Genomic DNA, 16,880 nt, shown 5'->3' with positions numbered 1-16,880 from the left:
AAGATAAAGGCTGAAGAACAAGCCTTACTTGTCAGGCTCATGAGCTTACAGCACTGAGTGTGACCTGGCTGACACTGATGTAAAAAGCCTGCCCAACTTTTGTGGATGCACTTTGCTTATGAGCCAGTGTCATGCAGAGGTCACACTTGTTTTCAGAAATCTACATTTTCTGAACAGGCAATGATAAATTCTCTGTTGACCCATTTTCTCTGAATTATAACCAAGCATGCGATTGTAGATATGTTAATCAATTGGACATGGACATGGTTAAACAGAGTTTAATCATCATTAATGCTATGTTATATCTTTTATATGTTAGATCTAACATGCATTTTTCTTTTCTCACTAATATTACATTAAACGTTGACCAAACTGGCTAGCTCTAAATTTCAGTTTATGAACCAGCTAGCTAGAAATGTCATTTGTGCTCTAATGCCAAACAGTTTAGCTTACACTTTGGTCAGCACGGCAAGTCAAACATTGTTTATTGAGATTGGCACAGCAATTCTCTATTGTGCGTGCCCAGTTTCTACACAGTATGCGTTTTTCACTGATTTGATAAAGGCAGATTAACTATCTTTAAAAATAAAAAATCTTAAGAGCAATCTGCTTTGCAGGGCAGGCTTTTTTCTGACTGTGATATCCATTTCCTTACCTTGTTCTCTATCAACTTACGTTTGGAAGGCTTTAGATTAAGTCTGGGACACCATTCTATGGGCTTATATTTTGTCTTCATGGAAGGATTTCAGTAGTTAAGGGAAATAGAAGATGCATTAACTAGGCCTATAAGCTATATAGTGTAATTGTTTTGGCTGATGTTTTTCATAATGACATACTGCATGTAGGCTGTTTAATACAAAGTTTGATTTCCCATTACATTGGGTTATGAAAATGCAAAAGTGGCTGACCTTTGCACAGCAGTGTGTGTTCTGCATGGTGGTATACAGGGTCACTGTGAGCTGTACAGAATTATTATATGAGATGGCATACAGTGAGACTTGAACTTGTTGCAATGTTTTGCTACAGTATGTGCTGTTGTCTTTACTTGGTTGAAGTTATTCAGTGATTTATAGCACATTTGAAGCTGTACCGAAATTGGGGTTTAGGAAGCCTCTCTGGAATCTGTGGAATTGACACCCTCCATAACCTAAGGAAGTTCCTAATGCCTGTCCCCTTCCTTCTCTTAAGGGCGTCAGGAGGATGCTTGACTGACAGACCTCCAGTCGGAGGCAAAGCCAGTCGCTTGGCAAGCAGACTTTGATGCGTGTCTCCAATGGCGGCCTTGAAGTGAGACAAAGCCTGCTTCTTTTTCCCCACCCCCCAGCCCCGCCCCGCCCCGCCCCACCCTTCCCTTCTCCCTCGTCCCCACTACCAACAGCACAGCTCTTGCAATGTAGTGTGAGCACTTGGGAGCCCCGATGCTTGTCAGTGTAAACGGAGAGAAGGGGACTGCAACCATGGTGACTCTGCTCACCAAGAAGCTGCAGGACCAGAGCCTCAGTGACCTGCCATGCAAGGCTTACAGCATCAACTTGGTGAGTGCTATTTCAACATTCTCACAACATTCTCTTAACATTTCTGCAATGATTCATTGATGCTGAATTCTTTCCTGGAGCCTCTATAGAGACTGACAAGCAAATGAATACACTTTTTTTTTTACCATAATGGGTATGTAGAAATGTTCAATATGTCTGTCTAGATATAGCCTCATGGTCTGTTTCAACCAGTGCCCTATAAATAAATAAAAAAGTATATGTGTATATGAATGCATATATTTTTCATAATATATATATTTAACATGAACCTGTAGTCATTTTGATTTGTGTTGCCCTGATTATGTGATTGCAAATGTTTTTGTCGATGTTTTGAGTGTTTTGAGCCTGTTGAGAAGGTAGGAAAGGCAGTCTACTTACAAGATGAGGTTACTCATCACTATCCTAATACTCTTGACATGCTCAGTAAACAGTTATATTTGCAGTGTTAGCCTTTCATGTACCATTTTGAAAGAACTGGTATTTTTACTTTGCTTACATTTTTACTCCTATGTAATAAGTGGGAATACAGATATACTTTTGAGGGTATTGTGTCCAAATATGATGGCTCCATCACACTCCAGTATTCAATGTAATATGGGGAGGGAGGCATAGTTAGGGCCAGACCTGGGTCAAATATGTATTTGTTTTGAATTCAAATACTTTTATACGCTTTACTGATCTTGTCTGGTGTATTGGAACCAATGGAATACTCTCAAAAAGTGCAAACCCCGCCTTCTGGTCATACTGGCTGGCTCAATTACACAAGGCAAGTTCAGTAGAGCACAGAAAAATATTTGATTCCAAAACAAATACATATTCGTCCCAGGTCTGGTTAGGGCTTGCGATAACTTCATAGACCTTTGACGATAGCTGGTCCTGTGTGTGCTTCTTCAGGCCGGGCTGTGATCGCTGTGAAAATGGCAAGCTCTTTTTAAGCTGATGCTGTGCACGCATAGTGTGTGCTTTCTGTTTCATTGATACAAGACAGGCAGGATGCTGTTGAAAATGTTTACCGGGCTCTTTATTTTCCTGTGTTATGGGGACAAAGTGTAATGTGCCATCATGGAAGGCTCCTGTGTAATGTGCCATCATGGAAGACTCTAGTTTCCCCATTGAAACTACAGTAGAACTTCACACACATGAACCTCAGAGTTTTGGACTGAACATTCAAATGTATTTGGCATGAAACTAGTTGTAGCTTTAGCAATTATGTATTTTCGAGCTCTGCTTTGCCATTTTCACTGATGCTGAAACTGGACATTGGCTGGAAGAGATTCACTCTTCTGAGAAATGCCTTTCCCCTCTTACTGCATGTTATGGGTCCACCGAAAATCAGCAACTTAAGAACAAGTTTATATGAGAGTGGCATCAAAAACAATGGTACCTTCTTGTGTGCAAAAAAACACATTTAACAGCTTTTAAAAATAAGCATTCAACTAAACTGTCATGCTGAATCTTTTGGAGAACCAACACATAATTAAAAAAAGATGTGAGATGCTGTCTATGGCCTGTTTGATTATTCATTATTAACTTGGATTTATAGGTACAAATTGAGAGACTGTTAAAAATAAGGCTTGAGTATTCCAATAAATGATTGTAATTAAAATTGGTGTATTATAACTTCACTCTCAGAGCTCTGAATTACCCCCATTCTTGGCTGGTTTGCATTTCTGAGGTTCTGCTGAGTTTAGTTGAAGAAAAATGGTACATGGAAGACTTTAAGAAGGGAATTCCCAGGCTGGGTACCCAGTGACTCTGCCTGGGCAGGGATTGGCTACTTTTGCTAGGTAAGGTTAATATATTGTAGGCTACATAGACCAGCTGCTGGTTACCCTGTACAGACAGTATGGAATTGGTATGCACAGGATTAGGCGACATGACTGCTCCTCTGAGCCTCTCATAGATGGCAGTTACTGCAGAGAAACTGGTATTTCCTTAATGTTGGCCTGGAGATCTTCCCCATTGCTCCTTCTCAAGGGACAGAGTGATAGATCCATGCCTGTGCAGGGCCTTTAATTGATTCTTTTTGCACAGTTGATCAATGTAGACTGGTAAACTGAACTAAGCCAAGATAGTATGTTGTTACTTACTGCTACAGAGGAATAGATTCATGCTACCTAGATGCAGGGAGCGAGCAAGTGCTGCTAGGCTGATTACCTCATTAAGGAAGTGGTGCAGATGTACTATTAACAATTCCTGTTATCTCCTTGCATCGATTGGAATTACTGTAGTGCAATTGCATTGATCTGTGAACAGCAAATCAAGTGACACTTATATCAAGTGTGACTAGTATCAGTTATATTGATTCCAACAAAGTGCTCATTTATTGGTACTATATATTTGACTGAAAACTAGCACTGATCAAATCTACTGTCAATGTCTGGGACTAAATATGGAATAAATATGAAACCTTACCATTGGTTTTACGTGTAGAGATGTCCCTTTTGAGACTGAGTGGTCATATTGTCTTGGACAATCCGTTTGTGAAAAATACGCGCATGTGTGATGCATAATGCCACACATGCTGTTTACGGTGTTGTTGCCCATTGTAGTCCAGTCTGATTGACAATTAATCTATCCAAATGGTGACAGTATAAGCTTTCTAACGATGTATAAAATGTCTAATTTTACATTTGGAATAGCGTTTTATAAAAACCTGCATGACCGAAAGTTGTGAATCATCATTGCTGCCTTACGCATTCATTCTGTGGTAGCAGTAAAAGACACTGCACCCGGCAAAACGTTATCGATCAGTTTCGTCTTATTTTGTAAAATATTATTATTATTGAGGGCTTCTGATCATAGCTAAGCCATATGTTTGCTGATAGATCGAGCTGACATAGTTTTCTGGAGTTAAGTCGGAAGAGGAGAACGAAGCATTGATTAGCCTATGTCTCTGTCTCTATCTACTGAACACAGATATCATTTCATCATTGCTATGTAAATATTTCTGTTCAAAATATTTAGGTTATATATGTTATGTTTTAAATTTGGTGACTTTTAGGGTTGGGCCGATGTAAAAAATTTCAAACCGGTTTGATATTAAGCGAAATACCGGGCCAGACCGGTAATACCGGTGTTGCACGTGACTCAGCTGCTCCCGAGTGGAACTGTCACGCCAATTTTGATCCGGGCTGCAAAAATGATCTGGGTGACGCAATGACATTCTAAAACAGCTGTTATACCCATTGTGATGCAGTTAACGTTTCTACAGCCTCCGTTGCTATGCCGACTGCCAGCCTTGATACATTCTGTTGCGACAAAGATTCTAAGACAACTCAGCAATTTCTCTGGTTTAGCCTAACGGTTTATTTTCTAGCCTGAAATGCGATCGTATTAGTAAATGACTACTCAGCCAACTTCTTGCAAGGTAGATGATATATCTCCCTGGATATAAATTAAATGTTTTTAACAGAAAATAATAATAATTAAAGCCGCAAGCGGCGTTGGGAGGGGTCCAAGCATTTGCACCATCGCGCCCCCTATGGAGCGATTATAAATTGGCTTTTTCCTCATGTTCATATGCCTTCACCCAACATATCTACTGAATATCATGATGATTGTATAAAATATTGATGACTTATGGCCAATTTTGTGCTAAGAGACGCTGTTGGATGACTTCGGCGTCGCCACGGATGTATCCTGGCCGCTTCCCGTAAAGGCCTTTAATATGTCGTAACACTTAGATGGGATGTCATAACACATATATGGCCCTGCGTGTATGTACAGCTGCAGCGCTTCCATGCCGCAACTAAAACAGGTGTCACACTAGTGTTGTCACAATACCAAAATTTTGACTTTGATACCGATACCAGGTTTAGTATCACGATAATTGAAACTGAAACGATACTGATTCAATACTCGGTACCTAACAATACTGAAATTACCTTACGTGATCAGAAACAAAATCTCCACAAGGGTTGACCTCATTTTCGAATTCACGGTTTATTAAAAACCTGGTTTATTAACAACCTTTAAGTTGAAGCCTTGTAGCAGCCAATAATGTAATAACTGCCAATAACGTAATAATTTTTCCGTTCTTAATGTAATAAAAGCCGATAATGTAATAACTGACCAATAATGTAATACAATTTCTGAACCAATAACGTAATAACTTTTTGCACATAATGTAATAAGTTATTAGATTATTGACTGGTTATTACATTATTAGCTGGGTTAATAAAAATCATTAAAAATGTAATAATAGGAGCCGATGATGTAATAATATACTTGTATCACTATGTATAAGTTTTATTTATTATCAAGTGTCAGACTTCCATAACACTTGGGCCTACCCTTACTGTTGCTTCTTTCAAATAGCTGCTCAAAAACCAGTCCAATCCTGACCCCTGAATCTTAGTCCTAACTCTGAGAAAACACACACACACACACACACCTACTCTCTCTCTCTCTCTAGGAATTAATTGTTTGTGTAACTTGATGGTTGGACTTATCTCCAGCCCTGCCTTATACTCCTTTGCCATTTGAGTACCAAATTAAGTGGGAGCACGCATGTTTGCAAACAGAGACAATTACTCTTATGTTGTATAATATGAAATCTATACCTCTTTGAAGATGCTGTGTTCTCAAATAAAAAAGACCACCACTTCTTTCCATGAAAAATATAATCTTTAATCAAGTGTATTTAAATGACTTCTTCAACCAAACTGGCACTATTATCCCTTGTGCTCAACTTTCAACCTCTTAATGCAAAATTCTAAACTGTAAAATATAGTATATAACATGACCTACAAAGATAACTTTGGTAACACATCTTTCAGTTTTATCATAATAATAAAGGATGGTTTACCGTCCCTTTTTTTAAAGAACTAAACATTCTCTTGATATACATTACATTTACAGTATCTATACCATTGGTCCCAGCATCATGTTTTGTCTCAGAAAACAATGTGTCATTTTATCAACAGAACTACTTTGGGCAAAGAATATTTAACAAAGTAATATAAAAGTAGTACTGATAATTCTTTTAAAAACATGTCTTTTGCACACCAAATTAGGAAGTATCGATAAGAGTATCGATAAGTATTGGTATTGATAAGCAGTATCAATAGTGGTATTGATATTGATAAAATCCGAACCATGCCCATCCCTAGTTGTAGAAACTAACTAACTCACGAACAGGTGCAGTTTTCTTATAACATGGCTTGCCATTGTGTCCCTTTCTCTCTTGTTTTAAGCACTTCTTTCATGGTGACTCGACTTGTCTTGCTTGAGTCTAAACACAGTGACATGGGACTTGCTTGAGACTTGAAGGTTAAGACTTGAGACTTGCTTGTGACTTGCACAAGTGTGACTTACTCCCACCTCTGCCTCACTGTCAGGTGAAAAGAAGCAGTTGGCGACTCTACATGTATCAGAGGCATGTGGTAGTCTACACCCTCCCCAGACCAACAGAGGAAAACGCATCGACCAGGACCGTGATACACACAGAGAATTGGTATAACGCTTAAAAGTGGAGAAAATGGCAAAAATAAAAAAGAATGAACTATAGATATCATTTGCTTCGGTTTTAGACTCTTTGTTGAGCTTGTCAAGACTGTATTCAAATAGCCAGGGATGTCAATAGGGCAAGGATTCTGATTTGGTAATACATTTTCATGTAACCTTTCAGGAGTCAGGTTTGGTATGTATACATAGAGAGAGAGAGAGTGCTGAATAGCTATAATAGTGTGGTTGAAACAGTTTGCTTGAAAACGTTATTTAAATACATTTATTTAGAGATGACATTTTTCATGAAAAGAAATGGTGGTCTTTGTATTCGTGGACAAAGCATCTTCAAAGAGGTATAGATTTCATATTATATGACATAAGAGTAATTGTCTGTGTTTGCAAACATATGTGCTCGCACTTCATTTGGTACTCAAATGGTTAAGGAGTAGAAGGCAGGGCTGGAGATAAATCTAACCAAGCACCACAAACAAATAAATAGTCATAATTCCTAGAGAGAGAGTAGGTGTGTGTGTGTGCGTGTGCGCGCGCACGTGTGGTTAGGTTTTTGAGCAGCTATTTGAAAGAGGAAGCAAGGGTAAGTGTCATAGAAGTGTGACACTTTATAGCCAATAAATAAAACTTAAAGCGATATAAGTATATTATTACATTATCGGCTCCTGTTATTACATTTTTTATGATTTATTTAAAAACCCAGCTAATAATGAAATAACCAGCCAATAATGTAATAACTTTTTGCATATAATGTAATAAGTTATTACGTTATTGGTTCAGAAAATGTATTACATTATCGGCTTTTATTACATTAAGAACGGAAAAATTATTACGTTATTGGCAGTTATTACATTATTGGCTGCTACAAGCCTCTTCAACATATTAATAAGCATAGGTCTATAGAGTTACAACACTAAACCATAGAAAACTATATTAAAAATATTTCAAAAATGAAACAATTGTAAAGTAAATTATCTTTAAACAGGTCTTTCACTTTTAAATAGATCTAAAAACAGCATATTTCAATAACAATACAGCGTCTTCCTATAATAAAATATGTACAAATTAGAACAGCTCTTGCTACTGAAGTGAACTGAGTCTAAGCTTGCGCTGTATCAATGACAGAAAATACACAAGTGCACGTCACCTCACTTGCCAACCTTAGTTGCTACTGCCATCTAGCGAAGATTCTGACAAATTACACTTTTCATCTTCTCAATCGGTAATGCGGGAGACACTTTTCCCTGGCTTTTACATTTGACGCAAAACTACCGAACATCGGAAAATTCTAATACCGAACAGTTTCTTTTTTATTTTTTTTTAATTTTTTTTTTTTAAGTACCGAAAAAGTTCTGAAGTTTCGGTATACCGTGCAACACTACATCAGACACAAACCTATACCAATCCATGGCTCAGCTTAGCAGAGAATGCACATTTCAGAGCGCCTCAGAGACAGATAGAATAATAACACATAAATACACATTTCAAATAATAAATACAACATTGAGAAAAAACGAAACAAAAGACGAAATATCAACTCGCGACCTGCGTGCTGCGCGCACAGCAGCCTACCGTTTTATTTATTTAGACATTGGCAGATGAGAATTTTCGGTTACGCTGACCTATAAAACGCTATTCCAAAGGCAAAATCAGACATGTTATACATCGTTAGAAAGCTTATACTCTCACCTACTGAATAAATTAATTGTCAATCAAGCCAAATTTTACTAAAAAGGGTGACAACGCCGTAAGCAACAGGTGTGGTATTACGCGCAGCTATTTTTGAAGGTAGCCGACGCAGGCGTCACACATGCGCGTATATTTCACAGGCGGATTGTCCAAGACAATATATGACCACTCATTCGCAAAAGGGACATCTCTACGCGTAAAACCGATGGTAAGATTATATATTTATTAAATGCTTAGTTCCAGATATTGACTGTATAATGACATGGTATAATTTTAAAAAACGTTGTCTCGTTTATTTCGTTATTCAGTGAGCAGCGTTTTCACTGCTGTATTGGTATATTTTAGGGCTAATGTCGGGTTTATCTTGTTGCTACGGAATATTACATTACATTACAGGCATTTGGCAGACGCTCTTATCCAGAGCGACGTACAACAAAGTGTATAATCATAATCAGGAACAAGTGTGTCGAAAACCCTAGAGAGAAGTACCGTTCCAAGTGCAGGGAACAACCGCATAGTTCAACTTGGACCCTGTAGGTTAAGCTGATTAACACTAACACAAACAAGAACAGCAACAACGCAGTCTATGCAAAAATACAAGCAATAGTTAAGACGAGTGCATTAACTAAGTCACCTACGAAACAACTACCTAGTTACAACCCTAAGCTTACAGTCAATTTCGAGATTAAATTGAGAATACGATTTCTCTCAGCATAATGACGGATTTGAAGACTAAACGATCTCACCCGATACTGTCTTCAAATGGATCCATGCCAAAGAAAAGTATTCATCAAAAAGCTTTTACTAACAAACTTTTAGTAGCAAAAAAAGAAATATCAACTCGCCATCCATGCTAACTGCTTCCTACGCTTAGAGTACCGTATTATTTATTTAGACATTGGCAGAGTACAGCATAAATTGCGTCTTTTGTTTATATTCAATATTAGTAATTGCAGCGAGAAACTGCAGCTGTAGACACAAGAGTCTGTTATGTTATGGTAGCAACGGAACGAAGCGGACTGTATATGTATTACTGTCACTGTTTCATTATACCAGCGTGTTTTCGCGCCTTTGCACAGAAACTCAGAACCTATCAATAAAATGGTTTAGCTGTTTCTTAGCATAATGACAGATTCAAAGACTAAACGAACTCACCCGATACTGTCTTCAAATGGATCCAGGCTCAAGAAAAGTGATTATTCATCCTCTCAAAAAGCTTTTACTAACAAACTTTTGGTAGCCTAGCATGCACTCTGGGTGGCACTGTCTTCCATTGCTTCCCCGACGTTCAGACCCTCCCCTCACTGATAAAAACTAGACCCTACGGTGTCGGATTACTTGTGTCGCCATGGATGTCGCTTGCCGTAAAGAAGTTTACTAGATGTCGTAACGCTTAGATTTGGAGCTCCAGCTCTTCCGCACCCCAACTCATAAAAAAGTCCAAATGGCGGGCGAACAATATGGCGGACATAGATGCTCCCAAAAGCAAAGTTGTAGAGCACATTCAGATGCATCGGTCGATGAAGTTTTGTGTTGATCTGACTTACGGTGTGGGAGTTATGACCTTTTAAACATGGCCCTATGTTATAGCGCCACCATCTGGCCGACATAGGTGATTTGTTGTGCCTGAGTAGTGGGGGGCCATAGGAACCCACCTACCAAATTTGGTTGCTCTAGGACTTATGGTTGCTGAGCCTCAGACACTTTTAGCGGAGAAAAATATAATAATAATAATAATAATAATAATAATAATAATAATCCGAACAGATACAATAGGGTTCCACCAGCTTCGCTGCTTGGACCCCTAATAATCCTAACAGATACAATAGGGTTCCACCAGCTTCGCTGCTTGGACCCCTAATAAATGCGATTTTATCCACGGAAATGGCTATACAAATAGGCAAAATAAATGTTGAGGTCTACTGAAATTTGATCTCCTTGTTGGCGGCCACTAAATTGCGCAAGGCCTGTCTTTTTTTTTTGTTTTTTTTTTTGCACTCAGACACTAGTTGCTCTGTTTATAAACAAACATAATATGTGAATCACGTTGTCATATTGCTTATTACTAATGTAATACAAGTTGGATTTAGCGCCGTCGGCACAGGTTGCTGATGTAGGCTACTTTTTAATTTGCCAGAACATCTCATAATGACAAATGCCGCTTCAGTCGGTTCGCATAAAATCAAACTGGTTTAAGCTTGTACACCGGACTGGACCGGCAAAACCAGAAACCGACCCAACCCTAGCGACTTTTAAATAGATTAGTGGTATTTTTTAATGAGGATATTTCACACTGTAACGTAAGCATTCATCGGTAGCTTCAGCAGGGTTTGTGTTTCATGCACTGGATGTGGTATGAACTGGAACATGCCAAAATGTGGTGGACGGTTGAATATTATGTTAATGTCGTCCCATCCCCATACAAGAAAACATTACTTACGGTTTGTATGAACAAAAAAACATATGAGAGTTAATGATTACACATTTAGATACTGTACCACATTGTGTGATAATGTTTTTGCATTATTTTTAAATATGTTGCCAATGTTTCAACTTAAACCTTCATAAGGGGCATATTTAATGCTTTATAATGGACAAAAAGCATTTTAATAATTTTTGGAGATATTTTTTTATATTTCTCTGGACCGCTAGATATTTTAGACCACTGTACTGACAAAGTGCTTATAATTCCCACATGAAAATTATGCAAAAGTGAGTTTCTTAAGTCAAAACAGTTGATTTGTCGGGAAATACATGATTATGTTGTGATTTACAGCAATGCATAATTTAGACATTTTGGATAGATTTGGAGACACTGGGTACACTGCTTACTTTTTGCTTCATAGATCTTTAGTAGTTCTGCATATCTACCCTTACATTTTACGCAATTGTGGTGAAGGAGTTTTTGATCGAGGACATGTATGGTTTAACCTGTTTTATATATGGGATCTCTCGGTATTTCATTGCAAACTTTTAAAAAATGAAATTAATTTTAGATTTTTTTGCTAGACAATTGCATTTGTGGCACTTCATTTCTTCCGAAATGATGAATATAAATTAATCTATGTTGTAAATGGTACAAATGTCCTGGTTCATTTAAGCCATTTTTCAAGTTTATGTAATGCTCACATCTGAATTTATAAAGCTTTAAATAGGGTACAGTTGAGGCCAAAAGTTTACGTACACCTAGGCTAAAGATATTCAAACTCAGTTTTTCACTCCGCACATTTCCGCACAAATGTATGTAACCATACATTTCTTTTGGCAAGTCAGTTAGGGCATCTACTTTGTTCACATCAGAGGTCATTTTGAAACAATAGATTAGAGACAGATTTATTTCAGCTTTAATTCACTATATCAGAATTCCAGTGGGTCAAACATTTACATACACCAAGTTGACTGTCTCTTTAAACCAGTGGTTCTCAAACTCGGTCCTGGGGGACCCCTGTGTATGCTGGTTTTCATTCCAACCTCAACAGCAATCCCAGAATTTTAACAAGCTGTTCATTTTTCTTAATTATGTGCTTTTCATGTTTTAGAGCTGGGGTTCCAGAAAGGGCCAGTGTGGGTGCACACACCTGATTCTACTAATCAATCACTAGAGTCATTGCTAAACACCTTGGTTAGTAGTATCAGGATCAGGTGTGTGCACCCACACTGGCCCTTTCTGGATAAGACTGGGGACCCCAGCTCTAAAACATGAAAAGCACCTAATTAAGAAAAATTAACAGCTTGTTAAAATTCTGGGATTGCTGTTGAGGTTGGAATGAAAACTAGCATACACAGGGGTCCCCCAGGACCGAGTTTGAGAACCACTGCTTTAAACAGCCTGGAAGATTCCAGAAATTGATATAATGACTTTTTAGAAGCTTCTGATTGGCCAGTTGTCAGAATTAGGAGTTAATTGAGTTAATTAGCACCTGCGGCCTACATTTAGAGCCACTGCCTTTGTGCCCTTGATACCATGGGAAAATTCAAGCAACTCAGCCAAGACCTCTGAAAAGAAATTGTGGACCTCCACAATTCCGATTCCTCTTTAGGAAACAACTGAAGGCACCACGAGCATCTGTACAAACAATTGTATGCAAATATAAAAATATTGGGACCACACAGACTCTGCATCATTCAGGAAGGAGACACAAATTAACTTCAAGGGCTGAACAAACTTTGGTCCGAAAGGTTCAACTGAACCCCAAGACGACAACAAAGGAACTGGTGAAGGAGTTGGAGGCATCAGGTACCAAAGTATCTACATCCATTAAAACAATCCTATATCGCCATGGCGAGAAAGGCTGTTGCGCAAGAAAGAAGCCCCTGCTCCAAGACCGACATGAAAAAGCCAGAATAAAGTTTGCAGGTGATCACCAGGCCTTTTGAAGGAGTGTTCTCTGGTCAGATGAAACAAAAATTAAACTGTTCGGCCATAATGATCAGCACTATGTATGGAGGTAAAAGGGTGAGGCTTTTAATCTGAAGAACACCATCCCAACTGTGAAGCATGGGGGTGGCAACGTCATGTTGTGGGTTTTTTTTTTTTGCTGGAATAGGGACTGATACACTTCAGAAAATAGATGGCATCATGAGGAAGGAGGATTATCTAGAAATACTGAAGCAATACCTCAAGACATCAGCTTGAAAGTTAAAACTTGGTCGCAACTGGGTCTTCCAACAGGACAATGATCCTAAGCATACCTCCAAAGTTGTAACAAAATGGCTTAAAGACAACAAAGTGAAAGTATTGGAGTGGCCATCACAAAGCCTGACCTGAATCCCATAGATAATTTGTAGACTGAACTGAAAAAGCATGTCCGAGCAAGGAGGCCCACAAACTTGACTGAGTTAAACCAGTTCTGTGAGGAGGAATGGGCAAAAATTCCTGCAAAGTATTGTGAGAAGCTTGTGGAAGGCTACCGCAAGCTTCTGATTTAAGTTAAGCAAGTAAAAGGCAATGCCACCAAATACTAACAAACTGTTACGAGTTTCGCGGTCAGTTATGATATCCCATGTGGCCGATATAATCGACACACAATGTTACGAGGGGCTGGAAAAGGCTGGCACCCATTCGAAGGTGGCTGTAAGAGTGTGCGAGTTTCGCGGTCAGTTATGATATCCCATGTGGCCGATATAATCGACACGCAATGTTACGAGGGGCTGGAAAAGGCTGGCTCCCAATCTTTTTCCCACAGCTGATTTACATTTATTTACCCAAGGCTTTTTCAGAGTTTTCGGTTTTCTTCTGCTTTCTGTCAAGTGCTCTGAAATATGAATTTTTAATTAAAAGATCAGAAGGAGTGAAATTCCCTTCTCCATTCCCTTACCCCTTCCTTTTCTCTTTCTCCCAACCCATCCAGTTTGTTTTGTCAGCAAAGTTGTAAACTGCTGCGTATGAGTCTGAGACATTTCTGCTTTCTTGTACTCTGTGGTATGTTGCCTTACCAGAACAGTAAAATTATGTCGTACTGAATAGTGCATCCAGCATCCACAGTGATGTCACTAGTGTGAGATACTTTTGGGTCTTACTATGTGACAAGAGTGTTTAAAAAATGAGCTAGCTGGCCACCTTTGTGTAAAATCCATCTTTAGATTTTGATAGGATTGATTTAATGATAGAACTTTTGTTATCCATTGTGATCCTTCCAGTTCTGTTCTTGAGATGTGATCTATGGAATGGTGGTGAAGTGTAAAATATAGTTTGTCCAGCCATTTGCACTGGTAGCACTTTCCATTGCAGATGAGAAATCTACCTTTGCCTTAATTACAACGATGACACCCTGTCCTGCCAGCATGAGTCCACAGTATGATTGTTCCATAACATACTGAAGAACCAATATATTCAGTCAAATAAATTAGGCTAATGCAAAATATTCATTATTATGTCCATCTCCATTCCTATGGATGGTCCACAGTCAAATAATTAATGTAGACTGTGTTCTGTAGGCTACTGGTGTTTCGCAAGAGCTTAAAACTTTTTCAAAACTTTTATTCCATCCCATCACTATCAGTAATACATCAAATTTTAGTTTCCTGTTACATCAGTGTAGAAAATGTAGACATTCTTGCTCAGCAATGCAAGTATTAGATGACAGACAGATTTGCATGTACTTGCCCTTGACCAGTTTTGCCTCATCTGACCCTGTGTATTGGACATTGCAAGAATGATGTAGGTTGGGGGAGTAAATCAGATCCCAGATTGGCTTGTGTGAACAGACCTATAGCCATATTTTGTATTCTGCACATCTGGAGTACAACTATAAAGGAAAGAATGTTATTAAGGAAAAAAGTTGAATCTAGCGGAGGCCTTTGCAGTCATCTTTCCACTTTAGTCCGAATCTAAAGGCCACTCAGGGCAGCTGGTAGGGCAGCTTGGCTTGGTTGTGTTGATCGATTCGGATGGGGCGACGATGCTCAGGTCACACTGTGCCCTGTAAGTGATGGCAGGCCTGGGCGTTAATTCCACACCATTGTGGGATTTGTGTTCTGGGTGCAGGCCTTTATCGTACTGGATTACTGGCAGGAAATGCTGAAAGGCTAAACCACTCAAAGTGCAGAGAGACGTTCGTGGGACACCGGCCCAATAGTGCAAGCTTGCTCACTTTTTTTTTGTGCCTTCTGCAAATTTTGCCCAAGGACAGTGGAACGCATTACTCATGACTGTTCCTAAAGCATGGCAGGGGGTGAAAGCCGCTCATTTTTTAAAAAAGAGTTCAAAAAAAGATTTTTTAAAACTTTGCATCTCTCAGCGCCTGCCTCTGCATCTGTTTTGGTGTTGGGTGGCCATTTGGGGGCTCTAAAAATGGAAAACTTTATTTTGCATTTTGGTTCCCCACAGCTAAAACAGTTCAGCATGTAATTGTGCAGTCAGTGATAAACAAAAAATATAATTTTGTCAAGGTCCACCCTGGACCCCTTCCTTTTTTAATTGCTTCACTGTGTATTGGTGTTAATTACACATTTCAAAAATGGAAATGGAAGCTACTATCTCTTCCCAGTTCAAGCACTCGGGTCTGTCATAACACTGACGTTCCCTGAGATAGATGGGAAAAGGATCCAAGATCAGCTCTAAGATCAAAATAAACTTGGCTGTTGTCCTGGAGAAAATCACTTCAGGCACTGTATCGTTATGTTCTTCTGCAGGATTTCTGCAGTATTCCTGGTGTGCTTTCCATAATGGAGTAGAATTACACTGTGCTTTTTATGGTACTCTTGATCCCTAACCCTCGAAGAGGGTGTATTGTTTTTAAATAAATAAGTAACAAAATAATTGATTTGGGACTGTGGACCTGTTGTCAGTAGAGCAGGCATGGCTGTCTCAGTCCAGTTGTCATACCTGTCCCAGGAGAAAGGGTGTGTTTGTCCTTGTTTGACAACTTCCTGTGTGACACTGAGTCTTCCCTCTGGTTCCTTTTAGCACTCTGAGAAGCTGAGTCAAACAGTCAGCCTGTTCCCTTACGAGCTCCATGGTAAGTATATGCACCTTCTGCCGTGCCACAGGGATATAAGAACAACATTCAGACAGACTGGTGTCTTTGCTCTTAGGGCAACCAAACCTTAAGTAACAGTTGTAAGGAAATTGTTTATTAATTACTACTTGTATGGATCTATAAGGGGTGGGCAGTATATATATTTTTTACCAATCCACCTGCATAATCTTATAGTACGGTTGAAGGGTATTATACATATTATGGGTTTTTTCCAGTTAGGTGTGTCATATGCCGAAAGCACTGCCGGTTGCATTCTAATATGTTCATGGACCAAACGATGATACTCTCCCAGTTGTCCTTGCTTGGTTTATTTTGTGTACCCAGCTTCGACGTCTGCATCTGGCTTGCAGTCTATGCTGCAAAAAAAACGATAGCAAGAAGCTTCCTTCGGTTTGTGTCCATTTGTTTGAGTTAGGGGACAGGAAATGGAGGGGGGGTTAAAGTTCACGACATGACGTCACACAAATGAGCCATGTAGTGACACGCCCACACCTCCGCACTACCCTGCGGGAAGGTGCCACATTGCCATGTGTAAATGCTTAAGTGGATTGTTTGCTTGAAGTCCCTGGTAATTGAGTGTAGTTTGTCAGAGAACAACTCAGAAATGTTTTGGTGTTGATAACAGGGATGTGGCTCTCGCAATGATGGCCGTATTCATATTAGAAATTTTGTCACTATGGCAACTAAGTAAATATTGTTTTGTATTGTGGTC

The 16,880-nt window shown here is 39.1% G+C and overlaps 1 protein-coding gene across 6 annotated transcripts in view; it reads left to right on the top strand.

Moving 5' to 3' along the window:
* LOC118232092 (protein FAM53A-like) overlaps positions 1-16,880 on the top strand; it is a 53,008-nt gene that overhangs the window by 13,407 nt on the left and 22,721 nt on the right. For all 6 annotated transcript variants that reach the window (XM_035426700.1, XM_035426703.1, XM_035426701.1 and 3 more), the window contains 2 exons: positions 1,189-1,535; positions 16,096-16,147. In XM_035426700.1, the coding sequence (XP_035282591.1) occupies positions 1,419-1,535; positions 16,096-16,147 (169 nt within the window). In that variant the 5' untranslated portion in view covers positions 1,189-1,418. The remainder of the gene's footprint in view (positions 1-1,188; positions 1,536-16,095; positions 16,148-16,880) is intronic.

Source organism: Anguilla anguilla, chromosome 7 (genome assembly GCF_013347855.1).
Source record: "Anguilla anguilla isolate fAngAng1 chromosome 7, fAngAng1.pri, whole genome shotgun sequence".
In the NCBI taxonomy this organism is placed as follows: Eukaryota; Metazoa; Chordata; class Actinopteri; order Anguilliformes; family Anguillidae; genus Anguilla; species Anguilla anguilla.
This window is presented reverse-complemented; position numbering and strand designations above follow the sequence as displayed.